Source organism: Aegilops tauschii, chromosome 4, assembly GCF_002575655.3.
Source record: "Aegilops tauschii subsp. strangulata cultivar AL8/78 chromosome 4, Aet v6.0, whole genome shotgun sequence".
Classification (NCBI taxonomy): Eukaryota; Viridiplantae; Streptophyta; class Magnoliopsida; order Poales; family Poaceae; genus Aegilops; species Aegilops tauschii.
Genome location: NC_053038.3, coordinates 89,617,609 through 89,639,704, shown reverse-complemented (window position 1 = coordinate 89,639,704; position 22,096 = coordinate 89,617,609). Strand labels below are relative to the sequence as shown.

The 22,096-nt window shown below is 45.4% G+C and overlaps 1 protein-coding gene across 1 annotated transcript; it reads left to right on the top strand.

Annotated features, from left to right (window-relative positions):
* Positions 1–3,827: 3,827 nt before the first annotated feature.
* On the top strand, positions 3,828–7,014 carry LOC109745645 (large ribosomal subunit protein uL10-like). Its single transcript, XM_020304757.1, has 5 exons — positions 3,828–4,088; positions 4,204–4,272; positions 6,066–6,164; positions 6,265–6,657; positions 6,868–7,014. Exons 1-5 carry the CDS (start codon positions 3,828–3,830, stop codon positions 7,012–7,014), a joined length of 969 nt encoding a protein of 322 aa, XP_020160346.1.
* The last annotated feature ends 15,082 nt before the right edge of the window (positions 7,015–22,096 follow it).

Sequence of the window (22,096 nt, the reverse complement as noted above, 5' to 3'; positions counted from 1 at the left end):
AACGGGATGTACTTGGCAACTCACACTGGATGCAACAACATAGAAATTGAATCAGATTGTTCCTTCGCGATGGACTCGGTGAACCAAGTTGATGATTATCTAGGCCCGGAGGTAGCTATCATCACAGAGTGTAAATATGTCTATTATTTGAGAAATAAAGTCTATTTGCGGTAAAAAAAACACCTTGCTTAAAATAGGTTGCCACAACTCACAATGGGGAGGAAGAAAGGATGATACAATGCTACCAGAAGTGGTAAAAGGGATTCATGCATGCGTACCAGAAGAAAAACACTAACCATCGAGACAGGGCACACTAGTGCAAGTAGTAAGATAATACATGGACGGTCGCTCAGGGGGAGGGGGGAGGGAGTTCGGCAGTTACACCCGCACACGTGGAGGTGGGTACTGGCATATGTTATTCTGATTTCAAAAATGCTCCTTGAAAGTGCATCTCTTATATACCTCTATTGTATTTTGGTGATTTATGACAAACAAATTGGGAAGACTAACATTTCTTCAGTTTATTTCAGGTTTTAGTCCTATCCCTTTGAGTGAAACATCAATGGTGACCCCTACCTACAAATAATTTTGACGTTGTTGTCCACCTCATTCTTAGAATGCAGTTTCTAGATTTTTGGTAAATCAAAGATTCATGTTGAGTGTGGGACATTCGTACTGTCACGAGGAGGATAATTGAAGGTACTTTTATCTGAATCCAAGAAAAGAACCTAAACCGAAGTTCTCAAACAATCCACTCAAGCAACTCGATACCTTAGTTTTTTTTCTTTCTGTACTACCAAGTCCTTCAAGAAATGAACAACCCTAGAGAACAACCCTGCTTTCCACAACGTCGGAAGTATGAGACCTTTTTGTTTTGGTATACCAAGCCAAGTTTCTTTGAAACCATCTCTGTTAGCTCCAACACCTCCAAGCAAAAAAAAATTACCCAGCACTTATGATCCTCTCAGTTTGCTTCTCTATGTGTTCACAACAATAGCGGAGCCAGGGGACCAGGAGAGGCCACGGCTCCCCCCAACATCCAGAATCTTTTTGAAGACCCCAGCTTAGAGCAACTCTAGCAGACCCTGCATTCTCCCGACCCGCAAAACGTGTTTACAGTTCGCGCAAAATGCCTTTGCGGGCCGGCGCAGACGGCCACAGTTGCAGACCCCGCATAATGGACCCGTAAAAAAGGATATTCCTGGAATATCCTTTTTTACGGGTCGGCTTTGCGGTGTCTGATCTGGCGCAGCTCCTCCCAACCCGCAAAACTTAGATTTGCAACTTAAATTGATCTAGCATAATGCATTTCTTTGCTTTTTCAACAACATTAGATACAAAATACATCACCAAATCTTTGCTAGAATAGCAAAAGCAAAGAAAACAAGAACCACAAGTATGCATTTCAGAAGATTTCCAACTTCCATAACTGCTCCCACAAGTTGGACTAATATCTTCTCCATGCATTCATTGTTGATCTGCGGATTCTTGATTTTGCATTCTTCTTTCTTCATCTTTGGTTCGAAAGAAGTAGACGTTGCTTCCCCTCTAGTTGCACGTGCAGCCGCATCATTGCCTTCGATTGTACTAAGGAGTGCACTAACATCTATTAAGTTTCTTTCTATCAACAAATCAATGTATTGGCCTTCCCAAAACCAAAATGAGCATCCATCGTCCTACACAAAAGAATGAGCAAGCTCGAAGTGAGCTACCGCAATTGAACTAAAGAATGAGCTATGAAATGAGCTACCACAAGTGCACATACCCCGTCGTTTTCGCATTTGAAGAACACCCATCCAGGGTGCTTCGGCGTGCCCGAAGTGAGCCGCAGCACTTTCCGCGTGCAGTCATCGCACTCTATGAGCGGCATCGGCAAGCCACACAGACGTTGTGCAAGCGCCGAGCCCGATGGCCGGCCGGACGAATCCATGCCCGCAAACCTTCGGCCGCGGTGGGCGGACGAACCCGTACCTGCATGCGGCGATGCGCCCTTGCCTGGGCTGCAGGAGAGGCTTCCCGACCACTCCATCGCTTGGGGCAGCAACCGGCGGCCGGAAAAAGCCAAATCCGGCGGCCCGCGATGAAGTGTCGCAGATCTGCAAATCCGGCGGCCCGCCGACGCAGGGGGGAAGGGAGGGGAGGTCTCGTGCGCGTGGCGGCCTTCCGGCGTGTTCCTGTCGGTTGCTTTCGCCGGAATCTTGGGCGGGGGCCGGCGGCGGCGCGAGGGGGGAGAGGAGAGGTAGTTGGTGGGGGAAAGCGCGGGATGAAATGTCCCCCCACCAACCGCTTCCGCTTATATGCAGGGCATCGCAGCCGCGAGCGGGAAACCCACGTTTTCCCGGGTTGGGGTCGGGATTTTGCCGCGCCCTCTAAAAGTTTTTGCGGGCCGGGGCGGGATGCGGGGTCTGATCGGGCTGGTTTTTCCGCCCCGACCCGCATTTTGACGGTTATTTTACCGGTCGGGGCGGGATGCGGGGTCTGCTAGAGTTGCTCTTAGTTATGTATAGAACTATGTGGCCTCTCTTGAATTTTCGCCCCCCCCCCTATGTACAATGTGTATGCGTGGAATTTTCTTTTGATTTTTTTGACATTTTGAAACGTGTTTAGAATGCATTTTTCAAAAAGTGGGTGGACATGTCCATGTGTTCAGGACGTGCCTACTCGACTAGAGAGGCAAATTATAGGAGGACAAGGCAAAATTGGATGTTGAAATTTATAAATACGTCCTGATTACTTTGTTTCAAAATAAATAAATAAATTTAGACTGACACGTTATGAACGTAGAACCTTAAAATATCAATCGGTGGATTAAAAACAATTAAACGTCTATGCAGTCTGATAATTGTTCGTTCATCAATCATCACCATTCAATTGTACATATGTCTCTGTTATCAACACTTAGTAATAATGCTACATATTTTAGTATACCCACGGTCGTTCCTATATATTTTTCAGGAAAAAATCAAACATATTCTGTATACCATGTTGCATTTTAAAAGAGTTTAGCTCAATGTTCAGAGAACAGGGTGGAGCGAGCTAGCCCACCTAGGCTCGAGTCGATTTGAGTTTTTTATATGAAAATATGTCTTAAAGAGCTAGTCATGGATGTTCTCATTTTTTAGTTCAATGCCCCCCCCCCCCCCCCCCCCCCAATGTATAATTCCCGGCTCCGCCGTTGGCTCACAGTATATGTCGACTACTTTCGCCGAATCTTTGCTCGGTGCCTCTGAGCTATGACTTTGTCTTTTTTTCACATTTCTTGTTTAAGAGTTATGTCTATACTATCGACCAACTCAATTCTCGTGGAAAGCGCCACCATTTGCTGTTCGGAACCACCACTTTCTTTTTATCCCAATACTTTTGAGTACTGTGTTTTTTGTGTCTGGTTTCTGAACATGCATTGATCGTTGAAATATTTATTTAAACGTGTTTGAAAGTTCTGAAGATTCCACTTCCAATACTTCGGGCATGTTATGTTTTTCAGAGGAAAACCCACCGATGCGGAAGAATTTGGGCCGGACTGACGTAATCCTTCTGAGGGTACAGCCCAAGCCCACCTGGCCATATGGCCCATTGCAGAGCAGACGAAGAAGAGTCCAGAACCGGTAGGGAGTGTGGAAAGACCACAATACCCCCGCAACGCACGCCCCACGAAACCCCCATGTCCCAGGCCTCCTCCCTATATAGACGCCCCCTTGCTTCCGCCGCGCTGCCTCAAGACGTCCTCTTTCCTCCTCCTCCTCCTCCTCTCGCCACCCGCACCCCACCCCACCCCCCGCCGCAGATCCACCGAGTCTAGGGCTAGGGCCTCCCGCGCGCGGCCAGCGATGGCGATCAAGAAGCCGTCCAAGACCGACAAGAAGCACGCGTACGACCAGAAGCTGTGCCAGCTCCTCGACGAGTACTCGAGGGTGCTCGTCGCGTCGGCGGACAACGTCGGCTCCAGCCAGCTCGCGGAGATCCGCAGGGGCATCCGCGGCGAGTCGGTCATGCTCATGGGGAAGAACACCCTCATCCGCCGCTGCATCGCGGCGCACGCCGAGAGGTCGGGCAACGCTGACGTCAAGGCCCTCATACCCCTCCTCCAAGTAAGCCCCTCCCCCTCCCCCCTGCCGGATCTTCTACTCCGCGTCTGGTTTTGTCATCGAGGATTCGTTTTCTCAAGCGCGCGTGCGCCTGTCCTTTTGGTGCTGCTTGTTGCAGGGGAACGTCGGTCTCATCTTCACCAAGGGTGACCTCAAGGAGGTGCGCGAGGAGGTCGCCAAGTACAAGGTAAGAACTATTGTGTTGCGCCACTGCATGCCCTTGTTCTGTGAGCGAGTTTGTGTTGATTGCTGCCGACTTTGCCTGCTTGAAGTGTGCTAATTGTGTGGTTGCTAGTTATGGAAAGGATTAATTATTGGGTTGCATGGATGTAATAATTATGTGTCTGCCGAAATTGCAGAAGCATGCTACTACTACTTCATCTTGCTGTAATTATTTGGAAGTAGTTCCAGATCTAGATCATTTATGGCAGGAAATTTTGTTTCTAGTATGAATCTGTTGTATACTTGTGTCCTTATTATGGAAGGGGTCTGAGATCAGGTGGTTATTGTGCTGCAATGCTGCAGGCATAATTCTGCTTCTCAGTTTTTCTAGTTTGTATGGAAGGCGTTAGAGATCTCAAGTGGTTATTGTGTTGCAATGCTGCAGGCATAATTCTTCTGTTTACGGTTTGGCATCTTGCTTAAATGCCTCCATGAATTTGAAGATGGTTCAGTAGTAAAACGGATTGTTGGATACAACTTGTGTCGTTGTTAACACAAAGTAGCACAGGCCATCAATTGTCGTATATATGGTTTGGTAACAATGTGAATAGGGTGGTTGGTGCGTATTTGTCTGAAATTTTACTAATATGCACATGCAGTAGTATTTCGTGTTGCATGTTGTCATGTACCATATGGGTGAGTGCCCAACATTTTGATAGTCCGATATAATGATAGTGGAGAACATATAAGATTTTATAGGTGTGGGTGCAAAGTGTTTGAAGCAATTTTTGTTGTGCATCTCACACATAGATTGTCCTTTGAATTTGTATTGCGAATGCTGCTGCATTGATACATCATGCAATAAAGTTATTGTTGGTTTTGCAGTGTGCTAATTGTGTAAAATGCTAGTTATGGAAAGGATTATTTGGTTGCATGCATGGATTTAATAAATATGTGTCTGCCAAAATTGCACAAGAATGGCACTAATTCCATCTTGCTGTAATTATTTGGGAAGCGGTTCCAGATCTTCATTTATGGGAGAGAAGTTAGTTCAGACAAAGCTTCTCAGTTTACTAGTGTGGTTATTCTGGATGGGGTTAGAGATCTCGTGTGTTGCAATTCTGCATGCATAATTCTGCTTCTGAGCTGTACTAGTGTGGTTATTTTGACAAGGGTTCAGAGATCTCAAGTTGTTTATTGTGTTGCACTGTGGCAGGCATTATTCTTCTGTTTGAGATAACATGTGCGAATTAACTAATTTGGCATCTTGCTTCAATTATGGGAGTGCCACTTGGGTGCATGAATTTGATGATGCTTCAGTAGTAAAACGGATTGTTTGTTGGGATAACCCGTGTCTTCGATGATTCATTCAAGTAGCACAAGCGTTAAACACAGTTTGGTTTGGTAACAATATGAACAGGGTAGTTGGTGTTCATTTGTCTGAAAGTATTTGTATGCAGTAGTTTCTTGTGTTACATGTCGTCGTGGAGCATAGATTTATCCTTTCATTGATATATTTAAACCTTGTGAAGTAGATATAAATACATGGTGCAGTAGAGTCGGGAGATAATAATTTGAAAATAGTGAATTGTGCCTACTTTTTTTTAGGAATGTGTCTACTCTAATTTGGGGGAATGATATTGAAGTTACAGTCTATGCATGATGTTGTACCGTACATTTCTTTTCTTTTTCCCAAGTAACCCTCCAGCATGGTTTTGTGTGAACTACTGGGAATATTTCCATTGATCATCTAATGTTTAAACACTTCTTGTTTAGCCATCTTATTATCCTTGTGATCTTGTTTTTGTTATACAATAGGTTGGGGCCCCTGCTCGTGTTGGCCTGATTGCTCCTATTGATGTGGTGGTTCCCCCTGGAAACACTGGTCTGGATCCCTCCCAAACTTCTTTCTTCCAGGTAAAAACTCTTGTCTGATAACACGCACGTTGTGTTCTCCTGATGGTTAAGCAAGCACAAGTTCTCACCCCGATCTGATGTCCTTTTTGCATTCATTCAGGTGCTTAACATCCCCACCAAGATTAACAAGGGCAGTGTCGAGATCGTCGCCCATGTGGACCTCATCAAGAAGGGTGACAAGGTGGGCTCATCCGAGGCTACCCTGCTTGCCAAGCTCGGCATCCGCCCATTCTCCTATGGTCTTGTGATCACCAATGTCTACGGCGATGGGTCGGTGTTCAGCCCCGAGGTTCTTGACCTCACCGAGGAAGACCTCATGGAGAAGTTTGCGTGTGGTGTCTCCATGGTTGCCTCGCTGTCCCTGGCAGTCTCGTACCCAACTTTGGCTGCTGCACCGCACATGTTCCTCAATGGGTACAAGAACGTGCTTGCTCTCGCCGTGGAGACAGATTACTCGTTCCCCCATGCTGATCAGATCAAGGAGTACCTCAAGGTATATAAACCTCCTATTTTTGGTTACTACTGTTTTCCTGTTTGAAATCTTCGCTCAAATGCCAATGTTCTGTATGCCTGCCATCTGCTTCATGATTGTTGTTATATCTGTTCCTATTTCGAAGTTACATATGTGGTTTGAATGTGTGAACATCTTGCTCTATTTCATACGTACTGAATGGTGTAATTTTGTGTTTGTGTTGGATTGCAGGACCCTAGCAAGTTTGCTGTTGCTGCCGTGCCGTCTGGTGGTGGTGCTGCTGCGGCTGGAGCTGCTACTGCGGAGGAGAAGAAAGAAGAGGAATCCGATAGTGGATCTGATGCTGAGGAGGGATTCATGAACCTGTTCGACGACTGATAAGCTGCACCTCTCGTCAAGTTGCCACTTGTGTCGTAGCGTAGATAGATGAGTGAGCTCTTTTATCTTAGTACTAGTTGGCATCTCAAGCTCGGACTGTTGTGTGTATTCGCCAATGCTATCGTACTGCTACTTGGTTGGTAATATTGCCCTGATTTCTCGTGTGTGAGATGCTCATGACCTGCTTTCCTTTTAACTGGAACGGCAACTCACCTCCAGTCTGATGTGCCCCGAACCGGAGGGCCAAACACACCTAAAGCACACAAAAAAGGTAGCCATATGTCAGTGGTTTCACCATATGCTTAGACGCGATCTTCACTTAAAATAGGATGACCAAATAGATGTATGAATATGACCCCCGGATCTGGGTGAGGTGATGGCGGGGAACTCCAGAATAGGTAAAATAATGACTTCCAAGGATTGCCTAGATTGCCAGACTGGATCAGCAACTCCTTCATGGGAGTTTGAGGTTGTGAGACGCGGGGTTTTGTTGTCCTCCGGCGGCATCGCTGACCGAGAGTTAGATTATAGTTGTTCGCCCGATGTGGTGTTTTTGTCGGAGACCCACTTGGACAGTTATCCCGCGGAATGTTTGAGAAAAAGGATGAAGATGGACCAGTGATGGGAGAAAAGGTGGCTTGTTACTGCTATGGAAGCATGAAATTAGAATCCAAAGATTAGATCTGGATCGTATGTATATTGTGGATGATGGTAACAATAACTTGTGGAGGTTGATTGGAATATATGATGAATTTCAGTGGGAGAATAAATATAAAACATGGGATCATATGTGTCAACTCCATCATAATCATACTCTTCCATGGTTGTTGATTGGGGATCTCAATGAGATACAATTTCTGTATGAAAAGGAGGGAGGAAACCCCAGACCCTAACAGGCCATTGATGACTGAGCTCAGAGACTTGGGATACAGAGGTGATCGCTTCACTTGGCAGAGAGGAAGAATTCGCGAGAGGCTTGACAGAGGCCTCTTAACGAAACCTGGGCAGCAATGCATCCTCATGCGTCGTTGGAGAACTTGGGGTATAACCACTCCGACCACAGGCCGTTATTGGTTGATACACAAATTTTTATGTACGTGAACCGAGCGGTGGGTTCACGTTAAAAGATTCGAAGCTCGTTGGTTACGAGAAAAGGCTTTTAATGATAAAGTTCAAGAAGCTTGGAATGAGGCCGGAAGCGATCCCACAGCAAATAATATACATGAGAAGCTCGACCGCATGCATAGAGCGTTCCATGCTTGGGATCAAAGAGTGCTGAAGAAGCCAAAAAACAGATTGAGAAAAGCACAGAAGGAACTGGCTGCTCCTATCTCTGATGATAGTGAAGAGAAGAGGAAAGAACTATCCGAACTTGTTGAATACTACTGGAACTAGAAGAGATTCATTATATGCCGAGATCCAGGGTGAATTTGTTAAAATCCGGTGACCGAAACACGGTTTTTTTAGGCTTTTGCATCGACCAGAAGAAAAAAAGAACTATATCCGAAAACTCCATGATCAGAATGGTAATGCGGTAGAAGGTATGGCAGCACTGGGTTCTAATATTCAGAATTATTTTAGCAACCTTTTTACTTCAAAGGTGCAGCATGTTGATCCTTATATTCTTGAGAGGGTTCAAACAAAGTTTACTGATCATATGAATAACATGTTAATGGCTCCCTATACGCATGATGATGTTCATAAGGCTGTTTTTAGTATTGGTGATCTCAAAGCTCCGGGCCCAGATGGGCTTCATGCAATCCTTTTTAAAAAGTTTTGGCATATCCTAGGTGATGAGATTACACATGAAGTTGTCTTTGCTATTAATTCTCGTCAGATCCCGGCTGAATGGAATGATACATTTATTGTTCTCATACCCAAGACAAATTCACCTGACCTAGTAACTCAATATAGACCTATTAGTCTATGCAATGTTTTATATAAGATCATCTCCAAGATGTTAGCTTCAAGGTTGAAATGTATCCTGCCTGAAATAATATCTCCTACTTGGAGTGCTTTTATACCAGGAAGGCTGATCACGGATAATGTACTCATTGCTTATGAATGTGTGCACAAAATAAAAAATAAAAAATAGGACAAGAAAGTTTATTTGCTGTGAAGTTGGATATGCACAAGGCGTATGACAAGGTGGAGTGGACATTCCTCAAAGCTATGATGCAAAAACTTGGGTTTCATGAACAGTGGATCGAAATGATAATGGCATGTGTAAGCTTAGTAAGGTATAAGGTGAGATTCAATTCTCAAGAAACATATATATGTGCTTACTCCTTCAAGAGGTATTAGGCAGGGAGATCCCCTCTCCCCCTATCTTTTCTTACTTTGTGCAGAAGGGTTATCTAGTATGTTGCAGTATGAAGAAGAAGTTGGTGGCATGGATGGGGTTAGAGTGTGTAGAAATGCACCGTCGGTACCACATCTCCTTTTTGCTGACGATTCTCTAATTCTCACGAGAGCAGATGTTCTAAATGCAACTTCCTTACAACATGTTCTGGATACCTATTGTCAGAGTTCTGGGCAGATGGTGAATCTAGCAAAATCAAGAATTTTCTTTAGTCCTAATACTAGTGTGGTCTCGATAGCAGAGATATGTGAAATCCTACATATAGACACTAGGCCTTATCAAATAAATATCTTTGGTTTGCCAGCAATAGTAGGTGCAGATATAAGCGACTATTTCAGGCATTTCTGTGAGAGAATCAGAACACGGCTCATTGATTGGATGGAGAAGCAACTCTAAACTGGAGGTATAGAAATCTTATTAAAAGCGGTAGCCTAGGCAATACTAGTTTTTGCTATGTCTGTGTTCAGTTTACCTAAGGGTATATGCAAGGAAATAACAGATATTATTGCATAATTCTGGTGCGGTTATGATGAAGAAACCAAAAGAATGCATTGGATGGCGTGGTGGAAGCTTTGCATTCCTAAATGTGAAGGAGGCATGGGCTTTTAGGGAATTATATTCTTTCAACTTGGCAATGCTCGCAAAACAGTGTTGGAGGTTGATTACTGATCCAATGTCATTATGTGCAAGGGTATTAAAGACGAAGTATTACCCCAACGGGAGCTTGCTTGATGCCACCCTGAAGAGCGGGGCGTCCTTTACATGGCAAAGTATACTGAAAGGATTCGAAACTTTCAAAAAATGCTATATTTGGAGGGTCGGAATGGGTGAAGATATGAACATATGGAGTGACCCTTGGGTCCCTTCGAGCGCTGACAGGAAGATAGTCATCCCTAGAGGACATACGATTTTGACTAAAGTATGTGAGTTGATTAATTCGGTGCAAGGAACGTGGGATGAGAACTTGATCCAGACTATTTTCAATCCTATTGATGTCAGAAGGATCATGCAGATACCTCTAAACCATAACGCTTTTGAGGACTTTATTCCATGGAAAAGGAATAGATATGGAATCTTCTTAGTTCGCACCACGTACCATTTATAATGGGTACATACTTACAGGGCACATGCAAACATGATAGATCATCCGGTTGGATCCACACCTCTGGCCATATGGAGTATTCTTTGGAAACTGAAAGTTCCACGTAAGGTTCAGATTTTTGGTTGGCGCGTGCTACGAGGAATCATTCCACTAAAGGCTATCCTCACAAACAGACATATCGGGTAAAATGGTGCGTGTCCTGTTTGCCACCAAGGTGCCGAAGATGTTAGGCATCTCTTATTCCCGTGCGTCCATGCTAAGGAGTTATGGAGAAGATCGGGGATCATGGACAAGATCGACTTGGCCATTCCAGATGATAGGTCGGGGTCTGTAATCCTGGAACACCTACTCTCTTTGCCGGACGAACAACTAGCACTGCATCCTTTGGTGACGATGAAAGAAGTGCTAATTATTGGGGGGGCTGGTTCCTGTGGTGGATCAGACGGTAGTTAACACACAATGAATATGTTCCACCTAGATGGAGATAGCCTATTTCGGCGCTGGCTATCACATGTAATTTTCAGAATAACATCGCTAAGAGCATCCCAACTACAGAGAGGAGATGGACTAAGCCTGAAGCAAGGTTTGTTAAATTAAATGTGGATGCAGCCTTCTTCTTGGACGATGTAATGGGTGCTACTGGAGCTATACTTCGAGATGAAAAGGTACTTTTATTGCTACCCACTGCAAATTTATACAAAATGTTGTTGATGTGATCACAACTGAAGCAATGACAATGAGAGATGGATTAGAGGTTGCAAACTCCCTTGGATTTAATCGTGTTGAAGCAAAATCATATTCTTCACAAGTAATTGAGTTTTGTTCCGGGCAAACTCAATGGTGGGATGAAGCATCAACAATTTTTGCGGAGTGTGTAGACACATCGTCGATGATCAGGAAGGTCATGTTTAGGCATTGTTTTCGTTATGCAAATCAAGCGGCTCATATGCTAGCGAAATATAGTTTTTGTAATAAGACCTCTTTTGTTTGGTTAGACGAACCACCTAACTCTATTGTCAGTGCACTCGTGAATGATGTAACCCTATTCGAGTTTTAATAAAGCTAGCCGATGGCCTTCCCTCAAAAAAAATAATGACTCCCAGGAAAGGGTGAAGGAAACACAACTTGGTTGTCGAGGTCCCTCATCCACCAAGGTGAAACACCTGGGTACCAAGAGTGAGAAACATGAAGCTAACGAAGCATGGGAGGAGATCGTGCCATCTCCGCTACGGGATGTCCGAAACAAGTCATGTTGACTATGATCTCCGCCACACATGACGAACCACTACCCTCTCGCCCTAGCTCAAAAGGCGCCCCCGCAACCACACCAACTCAAGTTCCATAAATACAAGGACCATGTGTGGAGCACACATCAACTTAGATATCACATGCTTTAATTTTTAGGAACTCTTCCAAAAATTTTCTGAGAATGGGATGCAACCTAACTTGGATGTATTTGTTTTATTAAGGAATGAATGACCTAGTACGGACAAACAGAACATGCATCAGAGTATGATCAAGCATGGATGAAGATGGCAGCACGCATACAATGAGCGAAAACAAAGTTGCAAGTGGAGATTTCTGAATTTTGAAGCCACCGTGATGCCAAGTAAAGATACAGATGAAATATACAAGATGACACCAAAACAATTGAACACAGTACAGACGCGCACGCTCATACATAAGCATATATACTCATCCCTATGAACGAACACACGCACACCCTACCCATATGAGTACCTCCAAGAGACCGAGTCAGCACATCATCTTGAGATTGACGAAGTCGCCACAGACGCCTTCGTAGTCGACGGAACGTCTCCTTTCACTAAATGCACATCGCCGAAAGGCCTGGAATAAATCCAGAAAAATACGATTACCGGGATGACACCAAATTTTTGACCAACCATCTATAGGTGTTGCGCCACCTCATATTTGGGTCAGGCCCATATATTTTTGGAGTAAAAGATTACGTGCAGTTTTTAGAGTCTCTGTTTAGAGAGTAGACCAACTTAAGGTTGGATTCAATCCCCCTCCTTGGATTGTTTGATCCCCCTTTGTGCATCCCTAAATACCCTTCTTGGGGCGTTGAATTAGGTTTGGGGTTTTGTTTAATAGAGTTTACTGTTTGCTATTCGTTGCCATAGGCGTGAGAATCGACCAGACCTCATGTACCATGACTCATCGGGATCCCACTTTGTTAATCAAGTTCGTCATTTTATACCCGCAATTCATATTGCACATCTTAAATTCTTACGTGTTCTTTGTAGTCAAGTACCTCACCCTTAAATTCATATTGATCTTTGTAATCACATTGATTGTATTCCCAACACCGCCAATAACCATACCAAAGTTGATTTAACGATCTAAGGCATACAATTGATTGTATGGTGTAGTCGGGTCGTCAAAGTCTCCTCCAACAAAATCGATACTATCTCATTGAAAGCTCGGGACACTATTGTACCTATCAGAGCAGAAGCATACCACATTTCACCATGGAGCATATTCTAAGCATGACCACCCAACCATGCCAATCTCACCACAAGATCAACAATGTTACTGGCCACGAGAAACCACCTGGGTGAATGTAAGTGACTAGAGTGCGCAACAGAAGGAGCGATAACCGAGGAGGGATGCCACCAAAGAAAATTCCCAAGCTATTGTCTTCTACCTGCTGTCGGAGCTAAATCTGGCAGATCCCTCGGGAGGGCTTCCTAGCTAGGCGACTTGACACAATGGTAACAGGGCAAAGTTTTACCCAGTTTGGGCTCTCACGGCGGATATAATACCCTACTCTTGCTTCCGTATATTATGTTGGGGTGTGTACAAAGTATAGTTAAAGTACCAAGGGGTTGTAAGTTGATTTAAGACGAGCCTGGCCCTGGCTTATATAACATAACGGGGGTCCTAGACTTACCGAACTAGGTCGGCTACGTTAGTGGAGGTAGTGTCCTCCACGACTCCGGTATCTTCGGATTGTATTCCAAGTCTTCTAGAATCTTCATGTTCAACCGCCATGGGCTGCCCAATGTGGTCTTGGATGGAACCGACAAAGGGGTCCTCGGTCTGGCCCACCAAGCCGGGAACTGACGTGGTGAGAGCCTCCTTAGCAAGGACACCGTCAGTAGCCCCTCCAGTCTTCAAGCTTAGTTGCACTTCGGTCACTTCAAGATGCACATTGTCTTCGGTCGTTGGGCTTGAAATGGGTTCAACGAAGCACCCCCCGAACAATGTCTTCACACAACCGGTCTCCAGTTGTCGGGCTGCCTCTAAGATGACAAAAAGCAACTCGGTATTGGAAATGTTGAAGGATACGACCAGCCTGCGCACAAGAAAGATATCTCGCGCAGCCAGCTGCTCCGCGGGACAAGTTCCTGCACTGTGTCTCAAAAGCCACCCTATCCATCTATGCCAAACCAGATCGGTCGCATCCATGGGCCCACCCGGGCACGTGTTTACCTTGACCTGATGGTTAATGTGGCATGCGGGAGTGGGTCAGGAGTCCACTAAGGCCACGTCCAATCAATGGTGAACGTGTATCTCGATTCTCGTACGGGTGGTAACGAAACCCCTTGATCCCTTATGTAATTAACGCCGTCATGGAGGATACGAAGAGATTCAGTGCCACACGACATGATTAACATGCCTCCGTTTCACTTTTGCCACATCCTATTTAAGGGTGAAGGCGGAGTGGGGGAGAGCCTTACACTCCATTCTTCCAGCCCTCCTTCTTCTTCCTCGCACTCAAGCTAGCATTCTAGTGCCCAAGCGCTCCTTCGCCGCACACAACAGAGTTCTGCCACAACAAGATCCATGGCTGGAGAACGCCGCTTGAGGAAGGTCGGCCAAGCAGTGAACACCGACAAGGGACTCCTGTGGAGATAAAGAAGCTGAAGGTCCCCACTAAATTATTTATCTCAACAAGCAAGCATGCCACATCACCATACAATTATGGATGGGATAAGACCCACCTCAACATGCAACCATGCATGAAAAAAGACTCAACACCACATGCAACCATGCATGGAAAAATACATTCTATTATTCTACTTATATTCAATAAATATTTTATAACTATACATAATACATGTTATTAATCCAAATATTTGTATTCACACAATCAAATCTCATTGAAATATATTGCAATCGATTCCCGTTGCAATGTGCGGGGTATCATCTAGTTTATAAAAAAACTCATACATATAGTTCAAATACATCAAGTTGTCGTACTTATCGTCTATGTGCAATAGTTGATTTGTACATAGACAAATTTGAAAAATAGCCTACAAATGTTGTTCAAACCGTTTACATATGTTAGTAGGCATTAAATCAGAATGCTTACACCTTGAAATATATTTTCTCTTGAAAGAAAAGACAAATCTTAAAATTGGTTGGCTGTTATCACAGACTGGTCATGCATAATATCGAGGATGTCTAGCCAATTGGGTGCAATCAAGATCGATGATACCACAGGCACAAGATCAGGAGTGGTTAATGGACCAAGACTCAAACATTATATTGCCTCTAATCCTCTCGAGATAGAGAATGACATTATATAGATAATTACCCCTGAACAATTTGTCAAAAATCAATTTTGGAAGCCTCCAGGACTAGAAAATGGATAGGTAAGTAAAGAGGTACGGAAACCATCTCGAATTGGCAAAAAGATTTGGTAGTTTTCACAAATTTGGGAAATAACTAGCTAAAAACAGAATGGAGGAGAGCCGTGTGGGGCCCGCGCGACCTAACCTAGGCCGCGAGCCAGGGGAGCATGGAGCCTGTGGACTCCAGCTCCATGTTGTTTTTCGCCGGATGTCTCCTTCGACAAGAAAACTACCAAATCACCATATATATTGAAATTTTCCAATTCGCCGATCGCACCTTTTCTGCCTCTATTTCGTTTCGAGCGGTTTCTGCTAGATTTTCGAGAAGGCCAAATCATCATGTCATCCTCCGGAGCAAGCATGGAGGGAGGTGATGACCGCAAGGAGGATAAAGAGACGTGGAAGATGGAGGTTAAGGCATGAAAGGTACTCCGGAGAGCCTGGTGACCCCCGATGAATAATCAAAAGACCCAACACCTAAGCCTTTGAGAAGTTGACAACATCTTCCCCGCCCCATCATCCCCGACGCCATAAAAGGGACAACAAGCACAAAGGCACATATTGCTTCCTAAGTTCTCGACCAGGTTATACGAAAACTCCTTTCACATTTCGATTCATAACTATGGGATAAAGAACACTTCTTGTGTGGACATGTCGTTAACTTGGGTTAAATCATGAAAGGCGCCATACGTAACGCTATGGTCCTGCAACTACTCCTTAACAATGATCAACTACTCCTTAAGCGTATCTGCACGCATATTGTGAACCCGCGGGGGGGGGGGGGGGGGAGGTGGGGGTGGTGGTGGTGGGGGGGGGGGGGTTCTCAACAATGAATCACCATCTCCATCAAAGGACCAAGCATGAGCACATGGGTAGAAGGCACCCTCTTAAACTTGTTCCGAGCTTGGGAGGCGCCATGGTACTTTACATCATCCTTATTTTCATATTTAGGTTTATCCTTGAAGATATTAGATGCAAAAAATGTGCTATTTGCTCATTCAAAGCAATATATGCTACCTCCTTCTGCTTTTTGTTAATATATATTCTAACACTACAATTCAATCTTATAGAATTATCTTGTGAGAGGTCATGAATTTACATGTGGGGGTGTTAACAAGTAAAATATAATGAAATTTACCCAAAAAAAGGCTTTCACCCCGCTTTATAAATAAAGCAGCCGCCACAAGCATACAAGGTTTAGAGGTAGCAAACAAACAGACATATAGTCAAACACAAAAAAGAAGGTTATGTTGAGGGCACAACTCAACAAGCCCAAATAAAAGAAAAAAAGGCCAACAGGCCATGTAATGGGAACCACAATTCTAGTCCAGCTCCGACGGTGGCGGGGGTAGGGGTGGCCCCATGCGAAGGGCAGAAGTCCCGAAGCCGGTAGTAAGATCATCAATGGTGCCATGATCTTGGCTGCCGTTAACCGGCTTCCATAGCTGCAAGAATAGCATCAGCAGGACGTCGCAGCGGAGATCGCTCGATAACTAGCTTGTTACGGATCGTCCAAAGCATCCACATAAGAACTCCAATGGCCAGCCACCTAATGTGGCGAGATCCCGCCGCGCAAGCTTGCAATTCCCCAAAGAGGTCAGGGAAGTTCGCGTGGCACCACCCACCTCTAACCAATTTTATAGAAGCAACTCCAAAGGAATCGAGTTGTTCCACACTAGAAGAAAATGTAGTTGGAGTCCTCAACCACATCACAAAGTGGGCAGATGCCATCCCAGGTCCATGGCGTTTGAGTACCTCCACCTCTTAGGGTACCCTAGCTCGAATCCAGAGCCATAAGAAGATCCTAATTTTTAGGGGAAGCCTAATCGGGCAAACAGAGTGAGGGGAGCCGGCCCTAGTGAGGGAGTTATAGCCTGGTAGAGCGACTAGAGGAGAAGCGCTTGTTTTTCTCAAGGTGCCATGACACCCAGTCTGGCTCCAGGCTAGGGTTGTGGAACGCCACACATTGTAGAAGCTCATCCGAGGCGGCTTGCTCAAGGGGGCCGAAAAAGCCCGATGGAAGGCGAGACTCCCAAGATCAAAAGGGCAGCCTCAACCGAAATAAGTGGCACACCGCTAATGGAGAATAGCTCCGGAAAGCGAACAACGAAGGGAGGTTACCCGCCAGCGGTCAAGCCAAAATAGGGTTGCAGATCCCGACCTCACCGAGACCGAGGAACCAATCCGAAGGACGGTGAGAAGTTGGATTATGGAGTGCCAGAATTGGGAGCCTCCCGAGCGTTGGCAAAACGCAAGGGGTTGGCTCCTAAGATATTTCGCCCAGACAATATCCAACCATAATCCACCTTTGTTATTTGCAATGCGCCACAACCATTTTGTAAGAGAGCGATGCTCATGCATTTGGATGACATGATCCCAAGACCGCCCGAGTCCCTAGGCTTGCAAATATCGGTCCAACATACCATGTGGTGTTTACGCTTATCCCCTCATTGGCCAGAAGAATTTGGATTGAAACTTTGCAATCATGTGAAGGGTTTCGTGGAGGCTATACAGCTCATGATAAACATGCGGATGCTAGAAAAGGAGGATTTAAATATATTGAAATTTAAAACAAGCATTGTTCATTTATTAAATTCATGAAAACTTAGTACAAAGGACGAGAAACAATCACATGTAAGCTTGACCTAAAAGCACATCGGTTATTTCCGAACGGAGGTAATACTGTTTTGGGCATATTTTATGTTTGTAAACTCTCATTGCATATTGAGAACTTGAACACATTGCTATGGCTAAACTCCTTTTTAATTTATTTATTATTTTTTTGAGGGGAACTAGGGAATTTATTCAAAGTTCAGAGTATCAGGAATACATGCAATCTCTGGTAAAACCCCTAGCCACACATGGTGACCCACCGCCAGAGACGCAACTCTTTTTGCTAGTGAGTGGGCCTCGAAATTATTCCCCCTACGTTCGAAACGAAAATCAACAGAAGAAAAGCTATTTATACTAGTTTGAATCTCCCTTAGGATAGACGCATAAGCTGGCGACCCTTCATTTTTTATGTTTGAGATAACTTCTAAGCAATTTGAAGCAATCACTAGGTCCTGCAAAAGTAAATCTCGCGCAAGGGCTAGAGCCTCGCTGCAAGCTTGCGCCTCCAGGCTTGCTGGGTCAGTCGGGCCATCGAAAACCACTGCCAACGCACCCAAAAAAATTCCAGATTTATTTCTGCATATTGCTCCCACTGCTCCCCTTTCTCCCAGTGTAGACAAACCACCGTCACAGTTTATCTTTGCAGCATCGCTCGTGGGTGGCAGCCACGTATTAGCCCATGGTCTCACAGTTCGTCCGAACTGAACTTGAGGTGTTCGAACTGCAGCAATTTCCAACTCTTCCAAGAACCTTCGAATAAAGCACATAGTCGACAGCGGGCTCTGAAATTCGTTCTCGTGAATTGCCTTTCGTCGAGCCCACCATATTGCCCACATGGTCACCAAAACTCGAGCGAGGTCTTGTTGGTTTGCTGATTCAAAAAGCCAAAACAACCATAACCTTGCATCTTCGCTTTGATTTGATATTACATGCTCAAGTAGCTCCTCATCTCCTAAGGCCCAAACACACCTGGCCATTCGGCAGCTAAGGAGAGAGTGACGCCACGTATCCTCATCTGCACCACATATAGAGCAAGCTGGAGTACCTGCCATGTTCCTCTCATGGTGAACACATCCTGTTGGGATCGATGTGTGTGCAAGCCTCCAAACAAAAACACGGATTTTAGATGGGACCTTTACCTTCCACGGTTGTGACCATGATCTCTTATCCGCTGCTATATTGGAGTGACCCGCCCTGTGCTCTAGCCAATTTTCCTTCTGGGTCTTGATAGAAGAGAGCATTTTGTAGGCCGATCGAACGGAGAAAAGACCTCGTTTATCATAGTGCCAGGCCCAGAAGTCTTCATGTACCCTAGTGCTAAGGGGTATGTTAAGTATCACTTCCACATCAGGGGCAATAAAATGTTTAGTGAGAGCTTGCTTATTCCATGACCGAGTGACTGGGTTTATGAGGTCCGAGACCAACGTGGGCGGGGTTGCCGATCGTGCACATATCGGTCGTAGCTTGTAATCCCTCGGCAGCCAGTTGTCATTCCAAGTCTGAGTATCCGAACCTGAACCTATTCTCTTGATAAGACCCAATGACAAAGTATCCCGGCCTTCCAAGATAGAGCGCCAAACTTGAGATGAAGCTGAGCCCAAAGTGGCTTCCAACAGACTCGAGTTTGGATAGTAACCAGCTTCAAGTACTGGCTCCTGAAATAACCTCCATGCTTGGCGGGCTAATAGAGCCAAATTGAACAACTCCACATCACGGAAGCCTAAACCCCATGAACTTCGGTTTGCACATTGTATTCCACGACATCATGCTGTCTTCCTCTGGCCATTCTTAGAACCCCACCAAATTTCCGAATTATACTGTTTAATTAATTTATTATTATGGATCCTGCAGCAAACATGATTTATTTTTGTCCTTTATTATTTTCAGCCTTTGCCAAACGACCCCTGGTCCCTGGACCTTCCGTGATCCAAAGTCCAAACGGCGGAAAGAAGAAGGCCCAAAAGAAAAGGAAAATCAGTTTCTAGCGCGTCGCGATGGAGTCCGCCTCGGCGCAATCCGCCGCCGCCGCCAAAATTCCAATCCCCACCCCTTCTCCTCCGGTAGCGCAGTCTGACTCCGACCAGCCCCCGAAGGCGATGGCGACGGCGGAGGTGGAGGCAGCAATCGCCGCGCTCCCGGCCAGGAAGGAGGCCTTGCGCGAGGCCTTCGACCGCCTCGCCGCCTGCTCGCCCTTCCCGCTCCCCTTCGCCTGGGGCGACCTCGACTCTCACATCTCCTCCCTCCAGTCCTCCATCTCCCTCCGCCACCGCCAGCTACGGGTCCTCGAGGGGGCCCGCTCCGCCCTCGCCGTTCCCGCACCAGTCCCAACCGGCAAGCGCAAGAATCAAGGAGACGAGGACAGCACCAGCGAGGAGGAGGAGGTGGAGGAAGAGGAGTACGAGGAAGTGATGGAGGAGGTGGAAGAAGAAGTGGAGGTGGAGGTGGAGGAGGAGGATGCTGATGATGAGTATGAGGTTGTGGAAGAGGAGGAGGAGGAGGTCGTGGAGATTGAAGAAGATGAGGTAGATGCCAACAATGCGGCAGCCAAGGAGCAGAAGGATGGCGAGCAGATGCAGGAAGCTGAAGAAGAGAAGGCGAATGAGCATAAGGTTTTGGAGGCCAGTGATGAGGCCGAGAAGGACTGCAAGGTAGAGAAGGATGAAGAGGAACCGCAGGCGTCTGACGATGAGATGGGGGATGCCAAAGAGGAGCAGCAGGGAGCCAAGAAGGTTTCTGTGAAAAAAGTGTGTAATAAGGATCTTGTAGCGGCATGCTCTAGAATGAACGTCGCAGGACTGGTGAAAATCGTGTTTAACAACAACATCGACCGTCAAGAGTACCCTGTGGCCATGTGCAATGCCAAAGATGCCGCTGCTCTTGTCCTTGATGTGGTTAGGATCTTTCTGCCCAAAAAACAGACCAAGACCAACAGGATCTGGGAGAACTGTGTTGCGCTCATCCGCTGTGTGCCTGTTGTGGCACCCAAGCTTTCTGTGCGCATGATAGATCAGGCCAAGTTGTTTGCCAAATACTGGAAGAAGAAGATCGGTGAGTCGGAGATTTGTGGAGATCATGGCATGCTGGACTCATGGGCCTTCCTTAACTTCATCATTTCTTACAACATTGTATCAGAGTTTGATGTCGATGAGATCATCCATCTCTATGGCACTGTCCCACGCAAATATCAGAAGAAGAACTGCGTCAATCTCTGCAAGGGTCTTGGTCTTGTCAGTAGGATCAGCGACTTAATTGATTATTTGATTGAAAATGGACAACAGTTGAGCGTCATACCAATGACACAGGTTCTTCAATTGGTGGACAAATATCCACCACTTGCTCTTCTGGAGGGATATGTTGAGAAGGCAAAAGCGACTGCTCTAGAGTTACTTAGCAAGAATGGATTAGACAAGTCCCTGAATCCGACCATATCTAAGGAGATTGAGAATCTTCGGCTTGCGGAATCTATGGTTAAACAGCAACTCACTGATTCAAGCAAATCGGTTACTATCTTGGAAGAGATTAACAAATTGTTAGTTGAGTATGCAAAGAGCCGTATTACAACAAATGCCTCTACTACATCGACATTAAATTCAAGGCAGCAGCAAAAGACCCAACAGCAGAAGCAAAATCAGAAATACAAGAAGCACAAGAAGGAGCAGCAGCAACATGAGGGACAAGATGGCCAAGTGCAGGGGAAACAAAGAAAGCTGGAAGGGAAACAGCTGTACTTAAACCAGCCAAGGCCATGTGTTACCAAGCTACCAACTCCTACTGGTCCTTCCGCAAGATCTCTATCACCTGTGATTCCGAATGTGACACAGATTGGCCCCATTGGGCATCGGCCGTTTGATTTAATGCCTGCAATTCCTCTACCATTTTTACCGGGAATTCAAGGTGGACCAGTTGCAGCAAATGTCGTACCTACTCAACATAATCCTTTCCAGCAGAATCCTTTATACCGTCATCCGTCATTCCACCCCTAGCACTTTACTTCAGTAGCTTATCAAGTAAACTACAACTCAGACATAGGATTGTAAAGAATTGCCTGCCATTTCCTTTTGTGTTATGCGTTTCTTTATAAGCTTGTTTTTTTGACAACCTGTGACTATCCAAAAAAGGAGTCGTTTTGAGTTCATGTCCAGCACCCAGCTCATGGTACTCTGCTTTTGTGTTTCTTCATTAATCAGTAGCCGTCGTGATTACATGCTGTCCAGTACTCTCATGTCTCCATACACAATTACACACCAGACACATGCATCCACACTAGTGCTCCTAGTGACATGGAACGCTGATCACTGTACAAAATTGAAATTATTACTGAGTAGCACCAGTACTCCACCAAACTGAGTAGTTAAATGTGCATGGTTAATTGCTAGGGTTTAAAATCTCGTAGGTAGACGTAAC